Source organism: Lathamus discolor, chromosome 4 (genome assembly GCF_037157495.1).
Source record: "Lathamus discolor isolate bLatDis1 chromosome 4, bLatDis1.hap1, whole genome shotgun sequence".
Lineage (NCBI taxonomy): Eukaryota > Metazoa > Chordata > Aves > Psittaciformes > Psittacidae > Lathamus > Lathamus discolor.
Genome location: NC_088887.1, coordinates 17,617,753 through 17,644,573, shown reverse-complemented (window position 1 = coordinate 17,644,573; position 26,821 = coordinate 17,617,753). Strand labels below are relative to the sequence as shown.

General features: G+C 41.7%; 1 protein-coding gene across 5 annotated transcripts in view; it reads left to right on the top strand.

The window, feature by feature from the left end:
• LOC136013087 (cell surface glycoprotein CD200 receptor 1-A-like) overlaps positions 1-22,759 on the top strand; it is a 32,893-nt gene extending 10,134 nt beyond the window's left edge. For 3 of the 5 annotated variants that reach the window (XM_065676391.1, XM_065676392.1, XM_065676393.1), the window contains 7 exons: positions 6,869-6,957; positions 10,138-10,225; positions 11,028-11,336; positions 13,220-13,456; positions 15,395-15,487; positions 16,529-16,575; positions 17,835-22,759. In XM_065676391.1, coding sequence (XP_065532463.1) covers positions 10,159-10,225; positions 11,028-11,336; positions 13,220-13,456; positions 15,395-15,487; positions 16,529-16,575; positions 17,835-17,951 — 870 coding nt within the window. In that variant the 5' untranslated portion in view covers positions 6,869-6,957; positions 10,138-10,158 and the 3' untranslated portion in view covers positions 17,952-22,759. Of the gene's footprint in view, positions 1-6,868; positions 6,958-10,137; positions 10,226-11,027; positions 11,337-13,219; positions 13,457-15,138; positions 15,321-15,394; positions 15,488-16,528; positions 16,576-17,834 lie in introns of those variants that run through there. The other 2 variants (XR_010612140.1, XM_065676394.1) reach the window with 2 other exon arrangements.
• The last annotated feature ends 4,062 nt before the right edge of the window (positions 22,760-26,821 follow it).

Sequence of the window (26,821 nt, the reverse complement as noted above, 5' to 3'; positions counted from 1 at the left end):
CATTTATCTCCTCATCACTTTGCCAGGTACCTGATTGTTTAGCAGCTCTGAAGGGCTGCAATTGCTGCTGCTCTGGGAGCCTTTCCATCAAAGGCAGCCTGATTTGGGCTTCTTGTTGGAATGAACGTGCATGTCACAGCTTACAGAACCAGCTGCTTAAAGGGCATTCGTGATGCTGAGGAGCAATAACAAGCAGGATAGAAGTCTTGGTAGCTGGGGGAAGGGAAAGAGAGGCAGAAAGAGCATTGTGTGATCCTATGTTTTGGGCTCCACTGAACCAATTCAGACTGCAGACATTTTTAGTACTTTCCTTCATCCGGTAGTATGCTGTACAATTACACATCAACATGATGCTTCTCTTGTAGGTTGGTGTAGCTATGTTTCCACCTCCTGGCAACTATAAGGAATAGCTGAAAGGAGACTAAAGAGAATCATGTTTTTATTTTGGCAAGGCACTGGAAGATGAAGTAGGAAGAAGCACTTCTCTTCAGCTTGAAGAGTTTTTTAACTCTTCAAAGTTGTGTTCTATGCAAGGTATAAACACAGAAGCTGTTTCCAAATAGTTTGCTTTGCAGCTACTGTGAAAATCAGTGCTTGAACTGAAAGGTCGTAAGTACAAGGTGCTTGCAGCAGCACTGAAAGTAGTAAGATACCAGACAGTCATTTTATACTGAGGGAGGAAGCATGAGTGTATATCCATGGTAACTGGGCACAATAACAGCCCTAGTGAAACTCCAGTCTTTAAAATACCTATACATTCTGCCTATTAGAGGCAACAGTTGTTACACTGTTATGGGGAACACAGTCAAGACTTTAGGTATTCAATGAGGTAAGTGCTCTTCATTAACAAGAGAATGTTAATTTCCTCAATTAAAAATCTCTTTCACGTGTCAAGATGACCTCTCCCTGTCTTTCTTTGACAACAATACAGCCAGAGCTGGGTTTTCTTTCAGGAGCTGATCACAAACCTGTAGTGCCATTTCTTGCTCTTTGCAAGGTCAATGCCATCTGCTTATTTCACAGGAAAGACCAAAAGTCCTTTCGGTAGCCACATCAGAACTGCCTTGAGTGAACAGGAAAAAGATAGATAACTGAGTAAATAGTGAAATATGTGCTTCTAGAACCTATAAAGAAATGCAAGGACTGCTAGTCCAAAAGTTCCAGATCAAAATGTCTTTTTCAGTGAAAATTGATTTTCAACCTACCTGTCCAAATATGTTTTCAGCCAGGATCCCTTATGGGCCCAATGATTTCACTGTTCCTTACGCTCTTATTAACTGCATTAAAGGTAGTCCGGGGAATTTTATAGCACGTGTATGTATGAGCCTGGTTGAGTAGAGGTGCTGGACTCCAAAGTATTGCAGATGGACTTTGAAGTGAGGTTGTTTTCTTGGGTGTTCAGTTGTAGGAACTCCCATGTAAGCTTCAGTCAGTGTCCACAACTTGTCTTCTTCTACATGACGTGTTGCAGCGTCTAGGAAAATAATCTTGGAAGCCTATATATGTTGAATCCACATGTTCAAAGGTGCCTCTGGTGTATCCCTTTTGATGCACTTTTAAAATTCCTTTAGCCAGCAGCTATTTTTCATAAACTAGCTCTGACATTAAACCATGTAGAAGCAATGTGTAACCCAGACTTCTGTTGATGGAAACTTTACAAACATCCAAATAACTTTTCCTGCTGTACACACCTCATGGCTCTCCAAGCAGCAAGCTAGGGAGGAAAAGAGGTGAGGAAAACAGGTGGGGCAGCATTACCAGCACCATTTTGCTCTCCTATCTTCATTTTGAAGATAGCTGCTTAACCCCAGACATTTGCTCTACTGAAAGGATCCACTTTAATAAGAGAGTTAGACAGGAAATGGTACAAAATCAGTGACGCACCCTCATTAGCTGAGCATCCCTAGATACCTTGTCACTTTAGTTCAACAGCTCTAAAAGTGTGTGCATAATTCTCTGTATCTATATATTGAATTTTATAAATATACATGTCTGTTGCAACATGCACATGCATGTGCCACAGCGCAGGTACTTTTAGCAAATTAAGATGTTTTACATGTATTTTAAGTGGGTTGGTGGCTGTACTCCATGGCACAGGCTATATAGGCTTGAGGGCAGGGGGTGGGAAGAAGGCTGTGGTCTGTGGCCTGAATGCATGCAAAGGCCTGGTGGGGAGTGTGAGGCTTCCTGAGTCTGCTTCTGACACTTCCTGACCATTCCATTGCTAGCTGACCTTTTTTGCATCTTATTTCTCCCTCTCTCTTGATTGTTTTGTAGTGTCTTGTCTCAACTTTTCACACAGGACCTTAGGACACTGAATAATGACCCAAAAGTCCTGATGTGGAGGCAGGATGCCTGGAGCAGGCAGCGCTTTGCCACCTTGTCCTCAGAAGCTTCCCCTCTGCACTGTGTTTTAAACCACTCTGGGAAGATGAGAAAATGAAGACCTTTTGCCATCAATGCCCAGAGCCCCATGACAGCACCAATGTTTGTGGGAGCTGACCTAACTTCATACCACATTTTCCACCTATGGACCACTGGCTTACAAAAAGGGCAGGCAGTCCAGGCAGCTCAAATCTGAATAAGGGCATGTTGTAGTTCAGGGCTTCCCTGGGCTTCATGCTCCCTTGCATCAAGCATACAATCTGTCAGAGGTGCTGCTAACCATCTGCATTACAGGAAAGAAATGGGGGTGAGAATTTTGACTGGAAACTACTGTGGAGAGTTTTTCTAAACCACTAATTGACACAGAGCTATAGGTGTGAAACTGGCTCAAAAGGAAGACAGTTTATAACAGCAAAGAAACCTGTATGGTGAGGGAGGAAACGTGCAAAGCAAAAGCATCCCCTTTGGTCTATTACACTGCACCAAAAGAATGTAGACAGTGATGAATGCCACCCTGACATAGGTGTCACGACTTTAGTTTGCATTTGAGAAGTGGGATGTGTAGTTTTTCCGACATAAGTATGGGTCCAGCATAGGTATGGGTCCAACATAGGTATGGGTTTCTATTTCAGGTACGCTCTGGTACATAAGTGATATGTTCTACTTGATGTAAAAATCACACAAATGGAAGTCACCAGAGGAAAACAATTGAGCCTTCTCCTTTGCCATGTGATAAGTGGTATGGATTTCATATTTGGAATCTTTGATCTAGCTGCTCTATAAAGACAGAAGAGACAATGTTTCCCTTTCTAAACATAAAAAATAAACCTACTTCCACGTGATGACCCTGAGGATGGTTGAGTCTGCAGCTCCTCGAGTCTGGAGGAGCTGCCTCCTAGCTGAGTCTGTTGGGGATTCCTGAGACTTGCTGCAGGATGTTCACAGCTCTCCATGTGAAGAAGAAGCTGTAGCTTTTGGAGAACTTCCTGGGGTGTGAAGGAGCACTGAACAGCTGAAGGAGAGAGGCCTGGTATTCCTGACCCTACCCATCCTTGGTATTGCCTAAACCACGACTAGTTATGCTACACATTAAGATTGATGAGTGAGGAGGAACCATCTGGGGTTTTATTTCTGCAGTTCTTTCTGAAGTGGGAGTTATTTGAGATTTTCAGCTTCTTTACATGCAATTCAGTGTAATTCCATCCTGTTTGTCTATGGAGTGGGAGGCCAACCTCTTCAGCTGAAAGATGGGGAGGAAACTTTCATCTGGGGAGCTTGAGATATGCACTGATTCTTCCTGAAGTGTTTAGCAAGTTAAGCGTCCACCTATAAACTGCTTCTTTTAATCTCTGAATACTTTTTCTTGGATTATCCATAGCTCCGAGGGCAGTAATTGTACTTGTGGGTTGTTGGTTCCCAGGTTCTACCTGGGAAACTGGCAGCAATGTGCAGTGGGTCAACAAGAGGCAGGAATTAAAGGAGTTAAGGTCATGAATATCTCTGTTGTAGATAGATCTGGTTGCTGGAGTATTAGGATTGAGTGAGAAGTCCCTGAGGTTAATGATTCACAAGTGGTAAGGAGATACTGTAGGACTAGGAGCAGAAGCTGCTGAGCACGGCCATGCTGGTGCAGTGACCATGCAATTAGGGGAGAATTAGCTACAGGTAAAAAATAAATCCTTTTTCTTGGTCTTTGGAAACTGCAATACAATTTCTTCTGGATATTTTAACCTAGAAGTGTCTGGTTTTAAAGGCTTCATTATCAGCAGTGCTTAGCCCCCCATATGTTTGCTGACATTGGTGGATGCTGCAGATGGTTTATACCTGGGAAAGTCATGCTGTTAGATACATGGACTGGTTTTTTTTTTTCCATACAACAGAAAATGTTGAGCAAATGTCTTCTCTCTGAAAGGAAATAATACGCTACTGGGGCTGGTGTTCTTCTCATTCATCCTTTGTTCCTACTCTCCATTTTCAACACTGGGTCACAGTGCTTTCCGAAGAGGCTGACTGCAAGGCAGCTACAGATGTGAGGTGTACAACTTGGCTCATGTAATAACTTCATGGGAGTAAGCTATTTTCTATACGGGCTCTTGTTAAGAAGGTAAATATTTCTGAGCAGAGATGCCCATCTGCTTTCTTGAATTGCAGCTACTACAGATATAAAAAGAACCCAGACAAAACACTCACCTGCTGTATTTAATTTTTTCCTGGGGAAAAAGAAATACTTTGTTTAATGTTAGTATTAGTATCTAAATATTAGTATCTTAATGAATTCAGCACACAGACACCACAAACCTCTGTCCTGCTGGGGAGGAAGCTTCGGACCTATTTACCTTCAGGTGTATGTTACCGAAACACTGCAATTTTGCATTTGTTTAATATAACTTGTTCATAATAGTTTTGAGAGTACCTTTTCTTAGGCTAGTTCTCTCTCTCTTTCAGAAAGCCACCTACCCTCTGCTTCCCAGGTTGTAGGGAAAGCTTTATAGTTTTACATATTTGGAACTGAATGAAATTAGCTCACGAACTGGATGGGTTGAATTTCACAGCTACAAACCATCTGTGGCTTTTGCTGATGCCAGCAAGTATATGATAAATAGGGAGCCTGAGAAGAAAATCCACTATGGAGGCACAGCTCCTCCAGTTGCTAACAGTGCTAACAATCTACTGCTGTGCTGGTAACAGGGCTTCATGGATGCATTTCCAGGGCCAGGGTATTCTTCAGAGAGTAAAAATGCCAGAAGGCTACGAAGTCAAACCAAAGGTCTCTTAGCACAGCAGCATTTCAGCAGTCAGCCACAGATGGCTAGGAACAGAGCAAGAACAAAACTCTCTGCTGAAACTTCTCAGTTTCTGAGAATGAGCAGCTTTGGGAATATCTGCCTGCTGTCCCAGGACATTCAAGGTCTTCTTATATTTTGTAACTTCATTTCCAGCAGAGGAACTTGAGGAATTACTCGGGAGAAACTGGGGCAGCAGTTGAGACAAGTCTGTCCCCTGAGGGGGCCTGCAGGCTGCTCCCAGCCCTGGTGCAAAACTCACAGACAGAAAAGAAGCTGCATGAAAATAGCCTGGCCCCTGAAATGCACAGGGGATGCAGAGCCATGGGCACTGCTGCTGCTCTGTTTCTTCAGGTAACTCTTACAACTGAGAGGCTCAGCAGCTTGTGCTCAAAGTTTGTGGAGAAATGGGAGCTCCTCTTAAATTGCCATTTGAACTGCTCCAGATGTTTATTGCAAATGCAGCACCAGTGGGTAACCCCAGCTTCAAGAGCTTCCCATGCTCAACAGGACAGGTAAAAGTGGAGGCTGATGTGGGGATGTTGAAAATACGGCATAACCTGCATCTCTCGCTTTGGAAAAGGTGTTGGCTGCCTGCAGGCTTCTGGGTCGGTTGTTGTGTGGTTGGCAAGTATTCAGTGTAAGGGTTCCTGGTCTGCCTGAGATAACAGCAAACCCTGTGTGGGGTGCAAGGACTCGTACTTCCAGAGACCCTGCTTCCTTCTTGAGAGCTGAGTGATAGAGGAGCATAGTTTAGAGAAGAGAGGCCTTGGTGATGACGTGGAAACATCAAATGCCTTGTAGTGGATGCGGCTTCTGCATGAAGGCTTTGGCCATTGCAAGTGTGGGTTTGGATTTTAAATAATGTAGCCTTACTTTGCATAGTAGTTACCTTATCCTTGTACAAGAAGTGGGAGAGTTGACACAGCCATGTGGAACTGCTTCCTCTTCTTGCAATCCTTTGCAGCCCTCCTCTGCCTAAAGACACCAGGTGTTACAGTGAACAGACTTTGAAGGCAGAGTCTTCTCTACCTTTTAAAATATGCTTCTACTAAAAGCAGAGTCATATTTTGCTGAGTTAATCATAGAAATAGCTATGTGACACACTGGTTATTCTTTAAAAAGTGGTGATGACTGATGCACTGACTGATACCTGGTTCTTCATGATCTGCTCCTTCAGGTCATCTTAATACATATTTCCATTATGTTGGACTTTGCTTGTATTTATCTGATTTTAAAGTGGTGCTTTGTATAGCTCAAGGCTTGTAGTTTGCTTTTGATGTGTAATAGCAGACAACTTCAGGTTGTGGTTTGTTCTTCATCTCAGAAAAGCAGTTTGTTTCCCTCATTTTAACTATGTCACATCCTCTTCAGGGGAGTATGCAACGAGAAGGTTTGTTTTCACTTGGCTCTTTCAAGGTGGGGTAGAAGCTGTGTCTGTCTGTGCATCAAGATCTCAGAAGCATTAATGAAAAGAAATCAATGAAATGTACAGCTGAAAACAGGGACTATCTGGGATGGACAGTCCTGAACTGATATAGTTCTTACTTCTTTGCAACTATATCCAGGCCCCTCCTGAGGACGCCAGGGCAGCTCTCTGCAGTTCCCTGGTGCACAGGAGCTGCCTTGTAAGCAGCCACCAGGACCAGCATCCACGTTGGAGCAGCTGCATGTGCTAACATCTCTCCATTCGTCCCCAGAACAGCAAGTATCAGAAGACGGGAGCACGCTGGCGCTGCTGCTGTTCATCTCCCATGGCTGGAGGGCTCCTCTCCAGGCTGACAACACGGTAACGTTCTTCCATCCTCAGTGTTCACTGGGATGAATCCAAGTGTGAGCAGTACCATTCCCCAGCTGGAAGGCTGAGGCTAATAGAAGAGTGACGCACACATTGCATGGTCTTGTGCCAGCCACTGCCGTAAAGGATGAGTAAAAATTGTAATTTATTTTAATGTAGTTATTGAGGCATTTTAATTCCATCAAACGAAATAACATGAGACTATCTACAAATATTCATTTGCTACTTTTAAATGGATTTGATTCAGCTGTGCTTGGTTTCTCCTTTATTTTGAGACTTCTCGCTTCCAGTCACAAGTATTCAAGGACTGTGAACCTTAAAAATTGCAGTCTAAATGCTGCATTTCATACATGAATATTTAAACAGAGTGATATACTCTACTCTGTCTGTAAGGCCCCATTTTTAATCATTAATGCCTGTTCTTTTGAGCAAATAAACCCCATATATATGCGACTTGTACGCATTTAAAAAAAAGAAGATGGCTCTCTGGGACAAGTTCCAATATGACAATGTTCTGTTTATGAATATTTATAGAGCCATCAAATTCAGTGAATACTGAATTTGTTGATAAATACTGTGGTTTTACTTTTCTTTTGAAAGAGACCAAAAAATTATCTATAAATTGGGTCAAATTGAGTACAGAATTCTGGTCAAAAAGCATTTATTCTTTGGTTTAAAAAAAATAAATGAAACTCTCAAACTTTTTGATTGAAAGCAACTTTTGTGTGCATCATTCATCCAAATGACAAAGAAAACCCCAAACCTTTCAACAGTATTGAATAACATAAACCAAAACATCTAATTTGTGGAAAAAAATTTAAGTAGATAAAAATTAAACTTAGGAGTTTTTGAATGTTAAGAGCTATGTTGCCTGTTGCAAATTAATAGCAGAACACTGATCAGTGTGGTTGCCCTGGCATTGATTCAGGTTGCAGTGAAAACTTTTCATCCAGATGCATCAGTGTTTTGTTAGAACTGTGAAGAAAACCATTACTTTGTCGTCTAATGTGCATACACATTACGTTGTGCTTAAGAAGGTACTATTGCCTCCTGCGCTCGGTTCATGAATGTGGCAGTTCTTTCTGTACCACAAGTATTCTGGTTTTTCTTCTGTGCATCAGGTGTCCTCACTTGATGTATTTTACATTTAAAATGAAATGTTTAATGCGGCATCACTGAAGCCTGTTACTTTTACAGCAACTGATAGCAGATCTGTGTGCACAGAACCCTGGCTGCCCTTTCCTCTTCCTTCCAGCACATGCTGAGAAGGATGCCTGTATTTAAATAGGAGTGTGAACAGTACCTGATCTAAATAGCCCAGAAGCAAAGTCCTGTTGTAACACATATGATGTCTCTGAATCAACCATTGTACTAAGGTACTTGTTTGTCTGGTACATACTAGGTTTTGACTTGAGAATGAAAACAACATATCAGTATTTCCCATGGGATGGTAACACAATTTTCCAGCCATCTTTAACTGCATGTGACTAATTCAAAAAGTAAAAGAGGTACAAATGATGGTATAAAGGAGAGAATGACAAAACATCTACTAAGCAGACAATTTGAGGAAATGCAGAGGCAAGTGATGGAAAATGAGATAGCTTTATGGACAGGCTACACAGAGGCTCGAAGCAAAAGTGCAGCCGCTGGTTTTTGACAGTAGCATCAGAAACTGCAGTCAGGACATGGCTACTGTAGTGTTGTGGAAATAGGCAGATACTCTAAGACTTCAGCTTTATCCCCCAGCTGGCTGGGGACACAATGGTGCACTGGTTGTGAAACCTTCTGTGACAGAACCAGCATGAGCATCTACTGCACTAGGGTGCTTGTCCCTGGGATCTGAGCAGAAAAGGCTGGGAGCTGACTGCAGGAATATATATGTATATTGTTCATTATAGTGTAGTGCAAGTTTGCCGTGCCAAATTGGGGTCATTTACACAGGATATCTGACTTTAGGAAAGTATTAGTGATGTTCTTAGCCAAAGCCATGTTCAAGCAACAGCTGAATGGGTTTACATCAAAATTCTTCACTGAGAACCATATATATTTTGATTGGAAAGCTTTTGGTTGGTATGGAGCTTTGACTTTGTGTGAACCAGAAAACAATGTGTTGGGATGACAGCACTGTCTCAATCTTACCAATGAACCCCTGCACTTTTGCCAAAAAGGAACTGGAAAGAGTGAGATACGGTTTGCTAAAAAGTATATATAGTTGTAGAACAGCATAAGTTACCAGATGCCTCTTCAGTTCACTGTTTCTATGAAAGCAGGAAACAAACTCACATGTTTTTGATCTCTTGCAATAGGATGGTTGCCCTTTTTGTTCTGCTACAGAAGTAGTACCCTTCTACTACACTTCAAGAAATGAAAAGCATGCAAGAGTTAGGAATCATTTCTTTGTCAAATAGTCAATGAAGTCTGATGATGTCTAAATCTTCCTATACATGTGGATTATTGATTATTCAGAAAGAGTTGTAGTTTGTACATGTTTGCTTTAACAGAACCTTTTTTTCATCTTCTGCAGGCAAGAGGTGCCATGCAAGAGGTCTGTAGCTATCTTTGTGCTAGCCAACCGGGCATGAATAGTGAGCAGCTAGAGACGGCTGTAAATTCCTGCAGATCTCCTCTAGATATGCCTGTAAAAGGAGGGGGCTGGTCTTTTCTCCCCACTAACAAGTGACAGGACAAGAGAAAACTACCTCAAGCTGCAAAAGGGGAGGATTAGACTGGATATTAAGAAAAAATTCTTCATCAGAAGGGTGCTCAGGCACTGGAACATGCTGCCCAGGGCAGTGGTGGAGTCACTCTCCCTGGAAATGCTCAAAACCCATGTAGATGAGGCCCTTGGTGACATGGTTTAGTAGTCTACTTGGCAGTCCTGGGGTAATGGTTGCACTTAAAGATCTTTTCCAACCTAGTTGATTCTATGATTCGATGAAAATAGTATCAGAGATCCTGGATTTTAAAAACTTATTTGTAAGAAGTAGTGTTTTCTTTTACTTTCAAAACCCTTTTTGTTTTACTTCAGTACAAAAATGATACTTGACATGGGGTCTTATTTAGAACTTCTGTTTTCAAAGGAAACTGAGGTTTTACTACATGTTCTCTTTGAGGGGTTTTGCACAACAATTTGTGACTACATGCCATTTTATTTGCCTTCACTTTATGCAGTGGTGATTCCTTCTGCTAAAGATGGCTCAGACATGGACAGCTCTGGCCGCATTTCTTCTCTTGCTGATAAATCTGGTTCAAGGGCCAGGTAAGTACGAAAGAGTCAAAACAATGTGCAGGACACTTTGGTACTCTGTATTTCCAGCTTACCAGTACACTGAAACTTCACAGTTCATCAGGGTGAATTTTTCTTACTGATTAATGTGAATGCAAAGAGTGATGTCACTTCAGCTAGCAAAATAACTGCGTGCCATGCAGTGTGGCACAGGATGATATATCTGATAGGAATCTAGCACAGATCATCTGAAGACAAATCTCCTGTTCAACTGGGACTTTATCAGAGTTATGATTTCTAGTAAGAAAGGGATCTACATATGCCCCTTACTAAATTTGCCTCGTGAACTATTGCACCAGGCGATATTGGGATTTAACCCTGCTACAGTTGTATGTTCCACTGTTGTCCCCCTTTTCACTTGCACTTTAACCAAGGTGCCTAACTTGCAAGACAATAATATTTTTAAAGTAGTTTCCCTTCCCTCAAGGCTGAATCTTGCCTTCCCAATCAGTTTTACAAAGCCCAAGACAGTGATAGAAATCTGTTGCCTAAAAAAGAGATGGAGGACTTGCAGCTCATCAGCATGCATCACATACCTTCACAGTGTCCATAGTGGAGAGGCACCATCTCCACTGTGTTTCCAGACTTCAGAGTAATAGCAGGAAGTTGGATCTGGAATTTGAATACTACTTATATATGTCTGCTCAAAGCAATGTGTCCCCAGGGCTGCCAGCACAGTAAAGAAGTAGAAATTCCTAAATGTGATGAAGCCAAGAGTTTCCTGTCTTTGACAATGGCTGTAGCATCATTTTTGATGTCTTTTCTTCTTATGCAGCTTATGAAATGGTGAGTGTGGAGGCTGGTCATGAGGCTGTGTTGAGTTGCCCTTATGTCTCCAAAGCACCTTTGCTAATGGTGATATGGAAGATTAAATGCAGCACTTGCTGCTTGTTGGCCTATAGAAGTGATCACAATGAGACAAGGAAGTTAAACTGCAGTGAGAGGATGACGTGGAAATATTCACCTGACAGTGACCCTGATCTTCGTATTTATCCTGTGAGCCTTGGAGATGAGGGGAATTACACCTGTGAAATCGTCAGCAGTGCGGGGAATTTCCTTTTTTTCTCCTTTCTGACTGTGATAGGTAAGAAAGACCTTTAGGGGTGATTTTGTGGGGGGGTTTGTGTGTGTGTGTATGAAGATAAAAATGTCGTGGTTTAAACCAATCCACACAGGTCGTCCACTCACCCCCCCCCCGACCCTCCCCACTCCCGGAGGGATGGGGAGGAAAATCAGGAGAATGTAACTCCCACGGGTTGAGATAAGAACAGCCCAGTAACTAAGGTATAACACAAACCACTGCTGCTACCACAAATGATAATATTGATAAGAGAAAATAACAAGAGAATACGATACCACCGCCGAACGAGTTCGACCCCCCCGAAGAGCCAGAGCCTGCCCCTTCCGGGTCACTTCCAGTTCCCCCTCCAGGCATGACGTGCTATGGTATGGAATACCTCCTTGGCTAGTTCGGGTCAGGTGTCCTGTCTCTGCTTCCTCCCGGCCTCCCTCGTCCCCAGCAGAGCATGAGACTCACAGAGTCCTTGGCCAGAATAAACATTACCTAGCAACAATTAAAAACAGTCGGTGTTATCAGCTCTCTGCCCAGGCTGGAAGTCAAAACACAGAGCTTGCACCAGTTACTAAGAAGGAGCAAAACGGCTCCTGGTAAACCCAGGACAAAAAATTATTTGAGATTTGGTGATAAAAGACCTAAATTAAAATTAAAAGATGTAAGCTGACTTAGTCTGGCTGTATGGAGAAGGTAAAAAACCCTGAGGAATTAGATAACAGGAGTTGGCTGTTCTAAGGAGAATCTGTGGTTTTGTGTTCTGTTTTTTAACTTCTACCTCAGGAAAAGGGAAGGTTTTAAAATGCACAAACCCAGCAGTCTGCAGAGTTTCTGAGGGGGTTCTTTGGGTGTAACAGGGGGTTTGAATGTTGCATGAATGTTCATACAACCAGGAGTATACTTTTGGTTAAGCTAATGCAAACAGAAGATATCAAATAAATACTGCTGCTATGTGCTGAGCGAGAGGATGCTGAACCAAGACTCTTGTCTGGGTAAGAGCTCAATAGGAAGGAAGCAAAAGTTTCAGAACACTATCTGAAAATATTTCACTCTTCCAGAAGTACTGAAAGCTGTCTATAAGACTGCATCACTAAAACAAAAATTGAATTAATCTATTTTCAACATAGGCAAGAACAAAAGAATATTAGGAAACATAATAAATACATCAAATCATCTTTTTCAGATAGGCAGGTAAACTGTCTAGGTTTCCATTAATTAAAAAATCCCAAAGCAACCAAAACCAACATAAGAGATTTTGTGTCTGGCCATATTAGTTAAGTCTTCTGAATACAACTAAGAAATCTGGGAAATCAATTCTGGTACTATATAATTGCTATTATTAACTTTTGTCACTTGATTTATGTATCTTTTTGCAGGGTCTTGCCCTTCTGATACTGTCTTAGGTATTGTCCAAGCCTCATTCTGTTTGTCAAATGCAGACTGAGTTCTTTGACTCCAGGCAGAACAGTTTTGCCCAGTTCCTCCTTTATTCCCCTACTATCAAATACTTGATTCTACTACACAGTCTCCTAAATATCTCAGCTGGAGCTCCAGCAAGATGTGTTTTCTTCAGTACGCACTGCCATACTTACAGATCTTCATTTAATCCACTTCTCTCTGTCATCCCCATCTTCTTCTGTTACTCCTGTAGTCACCTCTTGGACAACATGGGGAAGCAGTACTATCAGATTCAGACAGCTAGTTTTGGAGATATTCACCTTGGACTTTTTGCTGTATTTTTTTCCCCTGAAGATCCTTGGTGCTAATATTCCAAATTATTTTTAAATCTCTTGAATTGGTCATGCAAAATAATAAAAAAACTCAGTTTTTTTCTCAGGGTGATTTTATACTGAACTAGAAAAAATGGTTGTGGCCTTTTTTTCTCTCTTCTGTAGTCCCTCCCACAGTGACTCTGACCTTTGACAAGAGCACAGGGGCAGTCTGTCAAGCGTCTGCTGGAAAGCCATCTGCTGACATCTCCTGGATTCCTCCACACAATGCCAGCACCACTGAAATCCATCACCCCAATGGGACAATGACCAGAGTGAGCTGGGTCAACACCACGCTTTCCACTGTCACCTGCCTGGTTACCCACCCAGCTACAAACCAGAGTCTGTTCCTAGACTTGTCATGTAAGTCACATTGTTCTGAATCATTATGCTCTTGGGCTTCATAGTGCTGTTCCATGCAGCTGTTCCCACTGAATGCCAGGTCTCTGCAGATTGTTTAGTGGGGTTATAAGCCAAATTCCTATTGCATGTTGGCAGAGAAATTAATAGTTTTGAGTGAGTTTCTATCCCTTGCTTGTTTGCTTCTTTCTTTCCCTGTAATACTTTACAAGAATTCCTCATTGTTCTTTTGGTGGATTGACCTTGGCTGGCTGCCTTGGTGAACTTGGTGCTCACCAAGCTTCTCTGTCACTCCCCCTGCTCAACAAGACAAGGGGAGAAAAATAAGATGAAAAGCTCAAGGGTCAAGATAAGGACACAGATTATTCACTAGTTACTGTCACGGGCTACACAGACTGGACTTAAGGCAATAATTTATTGCCAATAAAATCAGAGTAGGATTGTGAGAAATAAAAGCAAACCTGAAAGCACCTTCCCCTCACCTCTCCCTTCTTTCTGGGCTCAGCTTCACTCTCAACTTCTCTGCTCACTCCCCTTGAGTGGTATTGTAGTTTAAGCCCAGATGGTAATTCAGAATCACGCAGCCATTACTCACCCCCTTTCTTCCTCCCCCAGGCGAGATGGGGATGAGAATCGAAAGAAAATCAATCAACAGGTTGAGATAAGAACAGTTTAATAACTAAAGTAAAATATACTACTACTACTACTATGGTAAATAGTAACAGAGAGAATATAAAACTAAAAGGGGAAAGGAAAAAAACAACAGTAAGCAGCAGTGATACCCAATACAATTGCTCACTACCCACTGACCAACATCCAGCCCAACCTGAGCAGTGATTGGTCCCTTCTACGTAACTCCCCCGAGTTTCTATACTGAGCATGACGTGCTGGGCTATGGAATACCCCTTTGGCTAATTTGGGTCAGGTGTCCTGTCTCTGCTGTCTCCCAGCTTCCCGTGCCCCTCCTCACTGTCAGAGCATGAGACTGAAAAGTCCTTGATCAGAGTAAGCACTACTTAGCAGCAACTAAAAACATTGGTGTTATCAGCGTTGTTCTCAGGCTAAAGTTGAAAACACAGCACTGCACCAGCTACTAAGAAGAAAAATGTCCATCTGAAAACAGGACAAGTGGCACATTTTTGACTGGCTCAGCAGCAGTTCTGTCTTGAAACCAGCTGACATTGTCTCTGTTGGATATGGGGGCAGCTTCTGGCATTTTCTCACAGAAGCCACCCCTTCAGCCTCCCCACTGCCAAAATCTTGCCTTGCAAATGCAACACATTGCTTTGGTAACCTTTTTAATCACCAATAGCAGAAAAACTGCTTTCAGCACCCACCATGATACAGTTCACTAATTTTGGTGTGAAGCTTTATACCCCTGAAGTTGAATTTTGTCCAGCTTCCCACAGTGGTGCTGGTCTGGAGAAAAGTTCTTTGGACAATGTCTGTCCATGACTTTCAAATTATCTTTCCCAGGGCCAAGGGTAGCAAACGGCAAAATTCTGGCTCCCAGCTGGCAGTGCTGGAACTGTTAGAAATCTGTTCCAGTAGGATTGTAAGAACAGCTAAGTAAGTGCTAATATCACCAACATGTCTCAGTAGAGGCATGAAGGACAGAAGTCAGCATAGTCCAGCCATTAATAACAGCATTTTTCAGGAGCGGCTTGTCATTTCTATTGTTGCAGGGCTAGTATCATTTGAAGAAGAGGAGACTGTGCAGGCAGATGAACTGAAATTGAAAGTGTGTTACGCACAAATGGCTGGGTTTGTGAGGCAGCTTCTTATTGCTGGTTGGCATTCAGACATCTCATTGGTGTCCCTCAGCTCATTTGAGCTGTGGGGGTAGAGGATTGGCTTTCTGCTCTGGGTAAGGAGCTAGTAACATCATGTAGGCAGTCAATACTGACATTTAGCTTTGTAACTAGTTTTCTTATTTCTCAGATACTTCCCCCAGGCTTGCCTTTTTTCTGCTAGGAGGATTTGCATGTGTTGCTGTTGTCAGTGGTGTGACATGCTTGTTTTTTATCTGCAGAGGTAAGTCATTTGATGACCCTGAAATGTATTACAATTTCTTTGCTGACTATATGTGCAGGTACAAGCACATGTACTTCATTTCTGAGAGTGTGGTGGGAAGTGTGGATTGAGGAAAATGTCCACAGATGATGCATTGTCCTTTTGGAAATGTCTGATAAAATAAGGGGTGGAACTTTAGAATGAGTCTGGGGAGTCATAGTTACTATTAATGTTGTATGGAGCAGAGAGCCGTCCAGGGTGAAGAAGGATTCTTTCTGACAATATGGTAGGTTTTGAGGTTTTAGAATTATTTTGATTGTTCTGCATTTACCAATAAAAAATTCTATGCATAAGAACGACAGTTCACAAACTAGTCTAATGACTCGACACAAACAAGCTCTCCGTTTCCATCAGCAGTCGTAAGTTTTCCCTTGAGCAAGTGTAATCATCCTTCTGGTACACTCTCAGTTTCTCAGGCTGTATAGATTTTACAGACACTGGGTCAGGCTCATACTGAGAACTCAGATATTTTTGGTACTCTTGGAGTTGTGTAAGACAGCTGTGATGGGGTATGAATGGAGTAAAAGTCCAAGTGGGGGCTTAAAATGGGAGGAAGTAAGAATAGCAGGCTGAAGACAAGAGTTTTTTCAGGAGAGCAGGACATGGTACACTGGGAGAAGGCAATGTAGAGGTGGATAAACTGTAAATAGAGAATATGTTTTTGGGGCAGCTAAAGAGAGGAGAAGACATGCTCAGATGGGTTCCTTAGCCCAGCGTGTGCCTGCAGAACTGAGGAAAAAATGTACCTGTGTCAATTCAGTCGTATCTCCCAGGGTGACCAAAAGTTTCAGTGAAGGGAAAAATAATAGTGCATTCAAGAGTGGGACATAAACCAGTAAGAGCTTAACTCACAAATGTAACTGTATTTTCCATTCCAAACCATTCTATGATTTTGAAAAAAGTCTTTCAGCAGCTGAGGGCAGTGAGAGGAGAGCTCTAAACATCACAACTGTGCACCCTGCCCCTTGAAACCATTTAAATTTACTTATATCCTATTTTCAGCTCTCCGGTTACACAAATTGGCACACAGGTCGGCAACACCAGTTGCAGTAAGTGGCTTTTTTTCGTATGTGTTTGTGCTTTGCATTTTTTTGTGTATTCTTCACTAAAACATGTAATTTCATTGCAGTGCGTCTGCTCTGACAAAGCTCTTATTTATCTCTGTGTGTGCTTGGAGGGAGAAATGAGGAACAGTGTATCTGCGAGAGTGTCTATTGTTTGGATGGTCCTATCTTTATGTATATTCAGAGTATCCAAGTAGTTGTTTAAGCACTAGATCGAGAGTGGTGTAGTGCATTTTCTATCTAAGACTATAAATCACATTTACAATGCTGGTGTTAAAGCTGAATTTTAAATCTCCCAGAAGTTAATGTTTTCACATTTCAGCTTCTCAAAGTAATCTAAACTCTGATGTTTTGCTGAAGAATGTGTATTGCTGCTGATGGCAAATATTTGCCTGGTTAAAGATTGGATGAAAATAGACACACATTTTACAATGATGTGTTTCCTTATGCTGTATTAGAGACAAACACAGCTATAAGACTTTTACTTTTTAAGTTGCAGTTCAAACACTTAGAAGCTAGGAAACAGCAGCAGTGATAAATTTGCCACTGCAACTTTTACTTGCTTTCTTTTTTGTTGTGATATGTATTTAGCTGCATGATAATATGCAGCTCTTTCCTCAGGACTTCTGCCTCATTTAATACATACTGAAAGAGCAATTATTTCATGTTTTGTTTTCTGCTCACAGATTAATGGCTGTTTGCTTGTTTGCTGCTGACTAGTCAAGCAGTGCTCTGAAGTTAAGAGTGATTAATTTCCTGATATCCCCTTCAATGGCATACAGGACAACTTGTCTGATGAGAGTGGGAGTTGCAAAGATCAAAGTCAAAAGCTTCCAGTAATTTTAGGTGCCTAAACTGGATTGCTTGTAGCCTGCCTCTTCTTTTTCAGAGCAGTTAGGATTACAGAACCATATTGCTCATTATTATCTATTTTGCTGAAGATACCAACATTTCCAAGTCTGTTTTCAATCGCATTAAGAAAAAAAAAAAAGATTCTAAGTCTGTCCTGTTTAGACTTTGTGAAGGTGGTTGCTGCATCCTTTTGTCAGTTCGGGTTTCACCCTCTGTACCCTAACCCTTTGCTCACAAAGCGTAGAGAAATAACTTCACAGTTCTTTTGCAAAAGTAATGTTACCTACCAGATCTCTTCTGGTCTGATTTTTTGTTTGGACTCTATTAAGTATGATGGTTCCATTAAATTCTACACTGTAATGCAATGGTACATGTTTTTCTTTATGTTGCAGACTAAGAACTTCAGGTCCACTCCATCATGGGCAAAAACAGAAGCAGTCAAGCCTCCTGTCTTATCAGAACATATCTACCAGAATTACAATTCAAGAACAGTATATATGAACTATTGACAGTGTAGGCACAAGCTGTCTAACACCAGTTCAGCCACTGATGATACTCAGGTACCTGTACTTCAGCTAACAAATCTGAGACCTTACCGATTCGCACACCAGCAGAACACTCAAAACTGCCCCACAAAAGCATTTCTTTCTTGACCTGAAGAAAGTGGTTTACCTGTTTTAGTAAATTATTTCTCTCTCAAAGTATCAATACAGCTCTTGAAACATTTGAAACTTTTAAGGACCAAGTTAGTTTAATACCTATCTAAATGTTGGTTGAAAATGGACTCTGAGGTATGTGCTGCCTTTCCTCAAATTAGTGACTGACATACTGTGCCAGAGGAACAGACTGCTGGTGAAAATGCAGCACGTTTTCCATTTTAGCGACGGGATTGTCTTTGTAATTTCGTGTTGGAAACCAGGAAGTGACACAGGGGTCCCCAAACGTACAGAAGGTCAAAGAAACACATCCAACAGAAATGCAGAGATAAGAGTGTTTTTTTGTTTTATTTCTTTCTTTTTTCTCCTGGGTATGTAGTGGCAGGGTGACACACAGCACCTGACATGTGGCAGCTGAAAATCTGGTATTCATCATCTTTATTGCTATTTTCAAAAATTTATTTCTTTTTCCATTACACTTCCTGTTTTCATTATAATGGAAGAAAAAAAGCCATCTGCATACAGTTCTGGTTTACCCAACATAAGAAGGACATGGAGCTGTTGGAGCAAGTCCAGAGGTGGCCATGAGGATGATCAGGGGACTGGAGCACCTCCCGTATGAAGACAGGCTGAGAAAGTTGTGGCTGTTCAGCCTGGAGAAGCTGCTTGGAGACCTCATAGCAGCCTTCCAGTATCTGAAGGGGGCCTATAGGGATGCTGGACAGGGACTCTTTTGTCTGCTTTTGACAATCACAGTGCATGTGTATTGTGAGTTGTAGGATGCGAAGCTTTTCAGAATTCCTTTGCCCCGAACGAAATGTTGAAGAGACAGAGGAAATATGCAGGGTGATGATGGTGCATGTGGGGAAAGCCCTCTGGAGAAGCATCACTGTGATAATTAGCTCTGGTTGAAAAGCATGGTTTCCATGCTCATGATTTTATTTTCCCCTTTAATTTGTATTTGGTGGAATCAGTCTAGTCACACACAGTCTGTCAGCATTTCCTAACCTACAAATTCTGAGCAGACTGTGTTTGATGTGCTGAAACAAGGTGCTCAGGCAATGAGATGGGTCCCTTTCATGATGCAGGTACTTATTAAAATGGGCTTTGCTGAAGGTTCCACAGCTCTTAACAGCCATGCGGACTACGCTCTGCCCGACTTCTTATTTCTGGGATGGCCCAAGAGCCAGTCCTGCTGCAACCTCTCAGAACATTAGCTTACAGCATTGTAGTATGCCTTTGGTCATCACCTGTTTACTGTCAGCAAAAAGCTGTAGTTATCAACCCACAGCTCAAGCAAGCCCACATATTCCAGGCATTAAAAGGCCTCAGCTGCCTAATTGTTGCATCTTCCTTTTGCAATAAAATCAGCCCTTGTGCTTTTCGAGCTGTTGTGTATGATTAATAAAACTTATCAGGCCAAAGAGAACAATGTGGCTAGTGCGGGTGATTGTAAGGAAGGCTGGGATATGAATAATGCTTCTCGTCAGAGCGTAATAATTGAACAAGCTCACTTAATTTTCTGCTCATCTTTTGTGTGTGTTACAATACTGGCACAAGTGGCAGACAGTTTCACATAGAGAGTTTGCTTCTTTTTTAACTGTCTGCAATTCACTGGAGCTTTTGACCACAGGAGTATGTATTACATCTGAGTTGCCACGAGGTGACAATTCCAGTGGGCCTCTCAGGTCTGCTAAAAGCATTGTCTTTGAAAGATAGAAGATAGGATTAACCAAGCAGGAGGCCCGTGCGTACACTGAGAGAGTTAAGGGCTTGGTGCTTGGGGTAGCAGAGAGATCTGTGAGTTGAATGATTTTGTATGGAAGCAGATAGGAAAATAGAAAAGACTACAGAAGGGTGTTGACAGAGCACAACAGTAAGACTAAGAGGGCAAGCATGATGTTGGGTTGTTACACCTTAATTCTTAATAATGTGATTTATTGCTTTTCCATTCACACTGCCTGTCAATCAGTACCTTAACTGCAGATCATGACTGTGAAGGACAGGCTTTTGTCATACAGGAAGCTCTCAGCATGGGCTTTGATGGATTCCTCTGTGTGCCATCAACAAAGAACAGTGTGTGTCACATTTCTTGGCTTTATGAGCTGCACACCAAAGGGCTAAAAGCCATGAGACACACACGCTGGGGGGCAAGGCAGAAGGAAAGAAAGGCCTGGATGCTGGGGTGGGGTGGGCGCAGGAGCCCTTCCCTTGCTGCCAGAGATGTGGTCTCCTGAGCTGGCTGCTGGGAAAGTGCCCGTTTCCCACCTGGATTTAACTTTGTAGCTGATCTGTTGAGTATTTTGAGAACAAAACAAAAATCACTTCAATGTTTTCTGTCATGCTGATTTTGGATGGGATAGGCATCTTGGCGTGATTCAAAGAATAATCCAGATTATTTATTTGGTCTCTTGGAGGAGGTCTAGAAAATAACCAACTTGAGGATTTTTTGGTTGGTTTTTGTTTTGAGTACATTTACCATTCTTTTTATCCTTAATTGCAAAAACGCCCTTGGTGATCTTTCACTGTATTTGCACTGAAAGCAAATTTAAGCAAGGCAAATGTTTAGACTGCAAATTTCTACATATTCTTCTGTGGCCTTGTCAAAATTGCATGGAAAATACTGTTTATTGAATAATCATCATGAGAGAGCTACCAAACAGCAATGGGAGTTTGTTATTTGCAAATTCTGACAAAAAATACAATAAAATCAAGGCTGGGAGCATGAGGCCCTGCTCCAAGGCTGTTGCAATAGCTCTGCCGTGCCACTGCTGTTTAAGACTGATTAGTCAAAGGCACAGTTGTTTGAATGCCACTTGTGCTTTTTAGCACCTCATGTGGTTATAGATGAAACCACTCCTGTTTATTGTGTGGACTTTCACTCATAATGTTTATAGGGCACTTGGTAATGGTGATGATGTCTGCTTTCTGATTAACCTATGAGCTATTCATGTCCTGAAAATAGCAGGTATTGTGATGCTGCTGAACAGTTCTTTTTCTGAATACGGAAAAAAAGTTGACTAAAAGTTATGTTCAGAACCTCACAAATTGGAATGTAACTTCACATTATGAACAAGATTTGTTTTAAATCCAAATTTTCAACACCAGGACTGAGATGAAGAAGGGAAATAATTTTCTTGCAGACTTTGGAAACGGGGAAAATATCCTAAGGGTATTGGCCAGTTCAGTGGAAAGCTCAGTTTCCTATATTGGTATTTCTTATTGCTATATACTTTGGTCTAGCCTTCTTTGTCATAGCTTTTCTTTGATGAGAAAACAGTATTTTCTTTGGTTCTCCACTAATAACTATATGGAATATTGTCCTGCTGCTTTTAATGTCTTTATGGCTTAGTCTTTCTGCCTTTGTGAAGGTTTTTTTTGTTAATGTTATCTTGTCCTAAGCTACTTGACTTGGTGTCCACAATCTGTACATATGTATGCGTCTGCCATAGAATCATCACAGAATCACAGAATGTTTTGGGTTGAAGGGACCTTAAAGCTCATCCAGTTCCAACCCCCTGCCACAGACAGGCAAACCTTCTGCTAGAGCAGGTTGCTCCAAGCTCTGTCCAACCTGGCCTTGAACACTGCCAGGGATGGGGCAGCCACAGCTTCTCTGGGCAACCTGTGTCAGTGCCTGTCATGCTGGAGGCAGTGAAGAGCTCATGATTAAACCAAGAGGGACTTCTACTCTATTTCCTATCACTTCTATGTCCTGGAATAGTTTGTATTTGTGCTCTTAATGATGCTTCTTTAAGCCATTACCTGCTTTTATATTTTATTTTCTCTGTATTTCCTTAAAGTTATCTCCCCAATCCTCTCATCACTAGTTTTCTCAGTTTGTTGGGTTTTATTTTCTCAAAGTGTTTTATTATTCAGTTCTCTTCTCTTTTTGGCATCGAATTACAATTGTGTTCTCATTCAGTTGTTTTAGTAGGTTCCAGATCCTCTAGAGAAAGTACTTCTTCATGAGAGGTTTTGAGAGGTTTGCTTTTTTGAGGGGGACGATGAGGGGGATACCAAAGGTTTCAAAACATGACTTGTTTTTTGATTTTTTAGCGTTTTTCACTGAACGTTTCCTCAGAGACATATTTACTCCAGGCCTCCTTGATATTTTTGTTTGTTTTACCAGTACATAATAGAAAATGAATTGTTCTTGACTATAAACTACTCCTGTGCTTCAGCTTCTGCAAATGTAAGCTCCCCTACCAAATCCAAATGTGTAATATACAGCATTTTATTTGTCCTTGAGTGACATTCGCCCTGCATTATTACGCAAAACATCATAGCCAGTTTTTTTCCTCTATACTTTACATGCTGCTTTGTACCACTCACAGCAGCAAGAAGATCCAGCTCAAAGAAATATTAACCAGTGAGGCTTTTCAGACAGTCTTGGTTATCACTGCTTTTTACTTAGTTCAGACACAATAAAAATATATCTCTGATACAATATCATGCTTTCTCTGAATGGGACTGTACCTACTCATTGTTAACAACATTGTACATAACCAAGAAACTGTGGATGAAGCTCCACTGTGGAAAGTAGATGCTGTTTTACCTGATCCATCATAATAAGCAATAATATTTTCAGAGAAAGAGTAAAACTTCCCCCTAAGAAAAGGAGAAACAATAAAGAAAAGGAGGCTTTTTGCTCCACTTTATCCAGGTTCTGTCTCTTGTCATTATCAAATGCTACTGGGTTTCTCATGTATTTTCTAGGGGTTTAGACTATATTATCAAATCAATTCACACAGAATTTAGCACACAGTACCCAGAGAAGCCTCTTGGATCTCCTTGTTCAGGCTGGGGCTAGTCTAAATTGGCTTCTGTTTTGATTCCTGATTCCCAGTCTTTTATTCTTCTGTGAAGGCTTGTGGTGTTCTCTAGCACTGATCCACTCCCATGCCTTGACAATACTTAATCTGATGCCTGGTGTAGAGAACTCTGGAACAGACAGAGATAAGGAATAATCTCTTGCTGTATGAGAAAGAATCCAGTAGATTGTTCCTTTCATCAGGATCTCCTTGGAATACCCCACCTGATATATTGCACTTGCTGCAGTTGGGATTCTTGGTGGCAAAGGACTTCTAAAGCCTGAGCAACTTTTATGGGAACCTGACTGGTAATTTGCCTTACAGCTGCAGAGGTTGTACCCAAACCTCTGCATCTTGCTCCCTGTCTTAACCCAGGAAGCCTTTGCAAGAACTTTTCAAGTCTGTTAATCGTTGTCGTCCTCCAGGCAAAACTTCCCATCCCTCTGTCTTCTCTTTGAGAAAGAAATGGTACTGAAGCCATCTCTCAAAGCAAAAGCATCTTGCTTGCAGATAAACCTAAGAATAGGGGGACTACCTAGATAGGGTGTACAGTGCTATAGAACAGTCACAGGGCTAGCTCAAATTAGAGTGCAGCTCTTCAGAAGTGGGCTGATCATCCTCTTCTTGAGTTGGCTGGAATTACCAGCCTGCCTTAACTTGGGGATTTGCACTGATACCCACCCTGCTGTTCATAGCACATTTCTTGCTGGAGCTGGGAGCTGCAACCCTGGAGAGGAGCCACACTGGAGCAATTTATTCCTGAAGGACTGCACCTCATGGAAGGGACTCACACTGGAGCAGTTCATGAAGGACTGTATCCTATGGGAAGGACCTACACTGGAGCCCAGGAACAGCATCAACAGTGTGGGGAGCAAGTGGCAGAGATGAATGTTATGAATTGGCTCCAACCCCCATTTCCCATCCCCCTGCACTGCTGGGGGTGGGGAGTGAGAAGTAAATCTGGGAAGAAGATTGGTTAGGGGAGAAGGTAGTTTTAATTTTGTTTTTATTTCTCACTATCCTACTGGTATCAATTATCAATTTGAAATTAACAAGTAAATTTCAAGTCTGCTTTGCTCATGATACCAACTAGTGAGTGATCTCCCTGTCCTTATCTTGACCCATGAGTCTTTTCATCATATTTTCTCCCCCTGTCCTGCTAAGGAGGGGGAATGAAAGAGTGTCTGGGTTGGCAACTGGTGACAGATTGGCCAGACCCACCATGGTCAACCCACCATGCGAGGCTTATTCACTGATAGAGCTATAATATGAAATAGGATGCTGTAAACATAAGACTTTATACTAAAAAGGCATTTTGTGCTGATGATACATCTCTGGATCTTCTGACTTTAGTCTTAGCACTCTGTACTGAGCTCTGAAAATTTTGTTTACTCATTCTATTCTCTCAGTGGCCAAAAAGTACCGCTGACCAAACAAAGGTAAGTGCTTTTCAGACTGATTTTTGTCGGACTGTTGCCACAGTCTAACAGCTTCTGTTGCCACCGTGTAGTGTTCATGTCTAGCAGTGTTTATATTTTGGATTTCTATGTGTACGTATGAAAAAGAAATCTTGGACAAACCCCCTGAAACACTTCCTGTGTTAGATTTCTCTCTGAAGCATACAACCCCCTCTTCCGTGTGAAACAAGTGGCCACATGCAGAATGTGCTTAGTACAGAAATGTCTTGTACTCTCTTCATCTCTTGTGTGAGAGGAATATTATCTAAAACAAACTTGGGTGAGCCAGCTACTGAAAAGCTCTGGCCTGACTGCTTGCCTTTATCTTCAACGTGCCCAAAATAGTCAAATCAGGAAGGCTAGAATCGAACAACACCAGTTAGTGTAATGATAGGGCTGCCTCCTTAATCAGGCTGCTTAGTGCCTGCAGAGCTACGAGACCTTCGTGAACAGTGCCTGTCTCCAGGTCTGAATGTCTACCAGCTGTGCTTACTATCATATTCTTTATCATTGCCATTCTTGTGTAATCAACAGTGATTGCCTATCTCATGGTGCTACATACGGCAAAAATAAAAATGTATGCATATATGCAGACATCTTTATGCAAACATACATTTCTCTCTGTGTGAAGCTGTGACTATATACAGAAAAAGTTATGGTTCTTCCCTGAGAAATTAATTTCTTAATTTCCCATCAACAGAACATATCATTATATATAAATGTTGTGAAAGACCCTATTAGGCAGACAGACACATGAGGGATAAAATTAAAAGTTGCTGTGGAAACCATAACCTGAAATAAGTCTTTCTCTTCTGCACTCAAAGCCCCAGTCTTTGTCTTCTATTAGAATACTGTTTGCATGTAATTTCTTGCTTTAGGAAAGGAATTTGAATTGCTGATACACAAATGGAAATGCCATCTGACTGTGATTGTAAAGTGTATCAGGCTAACGGGTTTTTTCCCCCCTAATTTTTTCATTTCCAGTGAGTATTTTAAGCCCTTTGCTTGTCCTGGTACCAGTCTGGTGTAAGGCAGAAAAGATTTTAATCCCTGTTGGTCATTCCTGCCCATCTATGACCTGCTGCAGAAGTTTATTGGAACTGTTGATATTATTGCCTTCACTGCAGTTAATTTTGATTAGGAAACAGCTTGCGGTAGGGTATAGAGGAGGGAAGAAGGAAGAGTAAAGAAAGATATTAAGGCACAGAGTAAATGTTTTGCTGAAAAAGAGCATTCTTTAGCGCCCAGTGGCAGCTGTTATCATCCCTCCATAGTACATTCTTAGAAAATCACATTGCAAATGTGGCTTGTCAAATAAGCAAAAAGTGACTCGAGCTCTGTACATACCAACTGCTTTGGTACTGGAGGCTTGATCATGCTAAAGCTGGCATCCGTGTTCTATCCTTGAGATTCTTCTGTAGCTGTTATTTTCTGTACTCGTCTGTTGGCAAATGCATTCACATAGTGTTAGCCTGGGTCAGGATTGTGCTTTTGAGAAGAAACTCCCGATGGTCTGTGCTTACTCTGCTGGGTTCATACTGTCAAGCAGCCTTGGAGCACACAGCAAACATGGCATCTTTTCTGATGGAGCTAAAACAGTACAGGCACCCCAAGAATAGGCACCTAATGCTCTCCAGCTGCTAATGGGTATTCAGTTCACAGGATCAGATTAGAACCAGCCCAAAATAAAATCCCCCCAACCCATGCTCTTCTCTGTTAAATCATTCCTGCTAAGCCACACAGCTGATGAGATAAACATAGCTTTTGTTAAACAAGCTCTTCCTGCAGTGTGATTTTTTTTTTAATCTGCTTTATATGCAAGAAATAACTTGAGCATCATCTCCAAGAAGGCACTGAAAAATACAGATCTGCAGTGCTCATGTATTGAAGATCTCTTTTGATGATTACACAAAGGATGTGCATGGAAAGGAGGGGCCAAATAGCAAATATGCTCCTGTTACGAGCTTTTCTCTTTAGGAAAAAGCATTACATCCAGATACTTCTGGTGACTTGCTAACCCTGGATTGCTCAGCAAGAAAACCTAAGACCTGTGGTTGCACGCAGGCATTGTTGCCAGCTAAGCCTCACAAATTTTGCTCACAAATGCTGAAATACCATAAAGTATGATATAATATCAATCTGTGCAATTCCCTGCAAATGCATGAGCCCCATTTGGTTTATTCAGTAATATAGAGGAGAAAACCCCAAACCAAAACTGGCACAGAATTTTTAGTGTTGTCACACAACAGCCTGCTTTTAAAAAGCCATTGTGCTTAAGTGCAAAGTGAGAATTAGCATATCTACATCTACTAGAGCCAATGTTAAGACCAGTCTCAGCTCTGGAGTTCACCCTCAAAAAACATTTTATGTGCACACACTCTCTGATTTTTTTGTCCTTCCAGTTCTAGTGCCATCAATGCAGAACTCAGACCTGGCGGAAACTGAATTTACT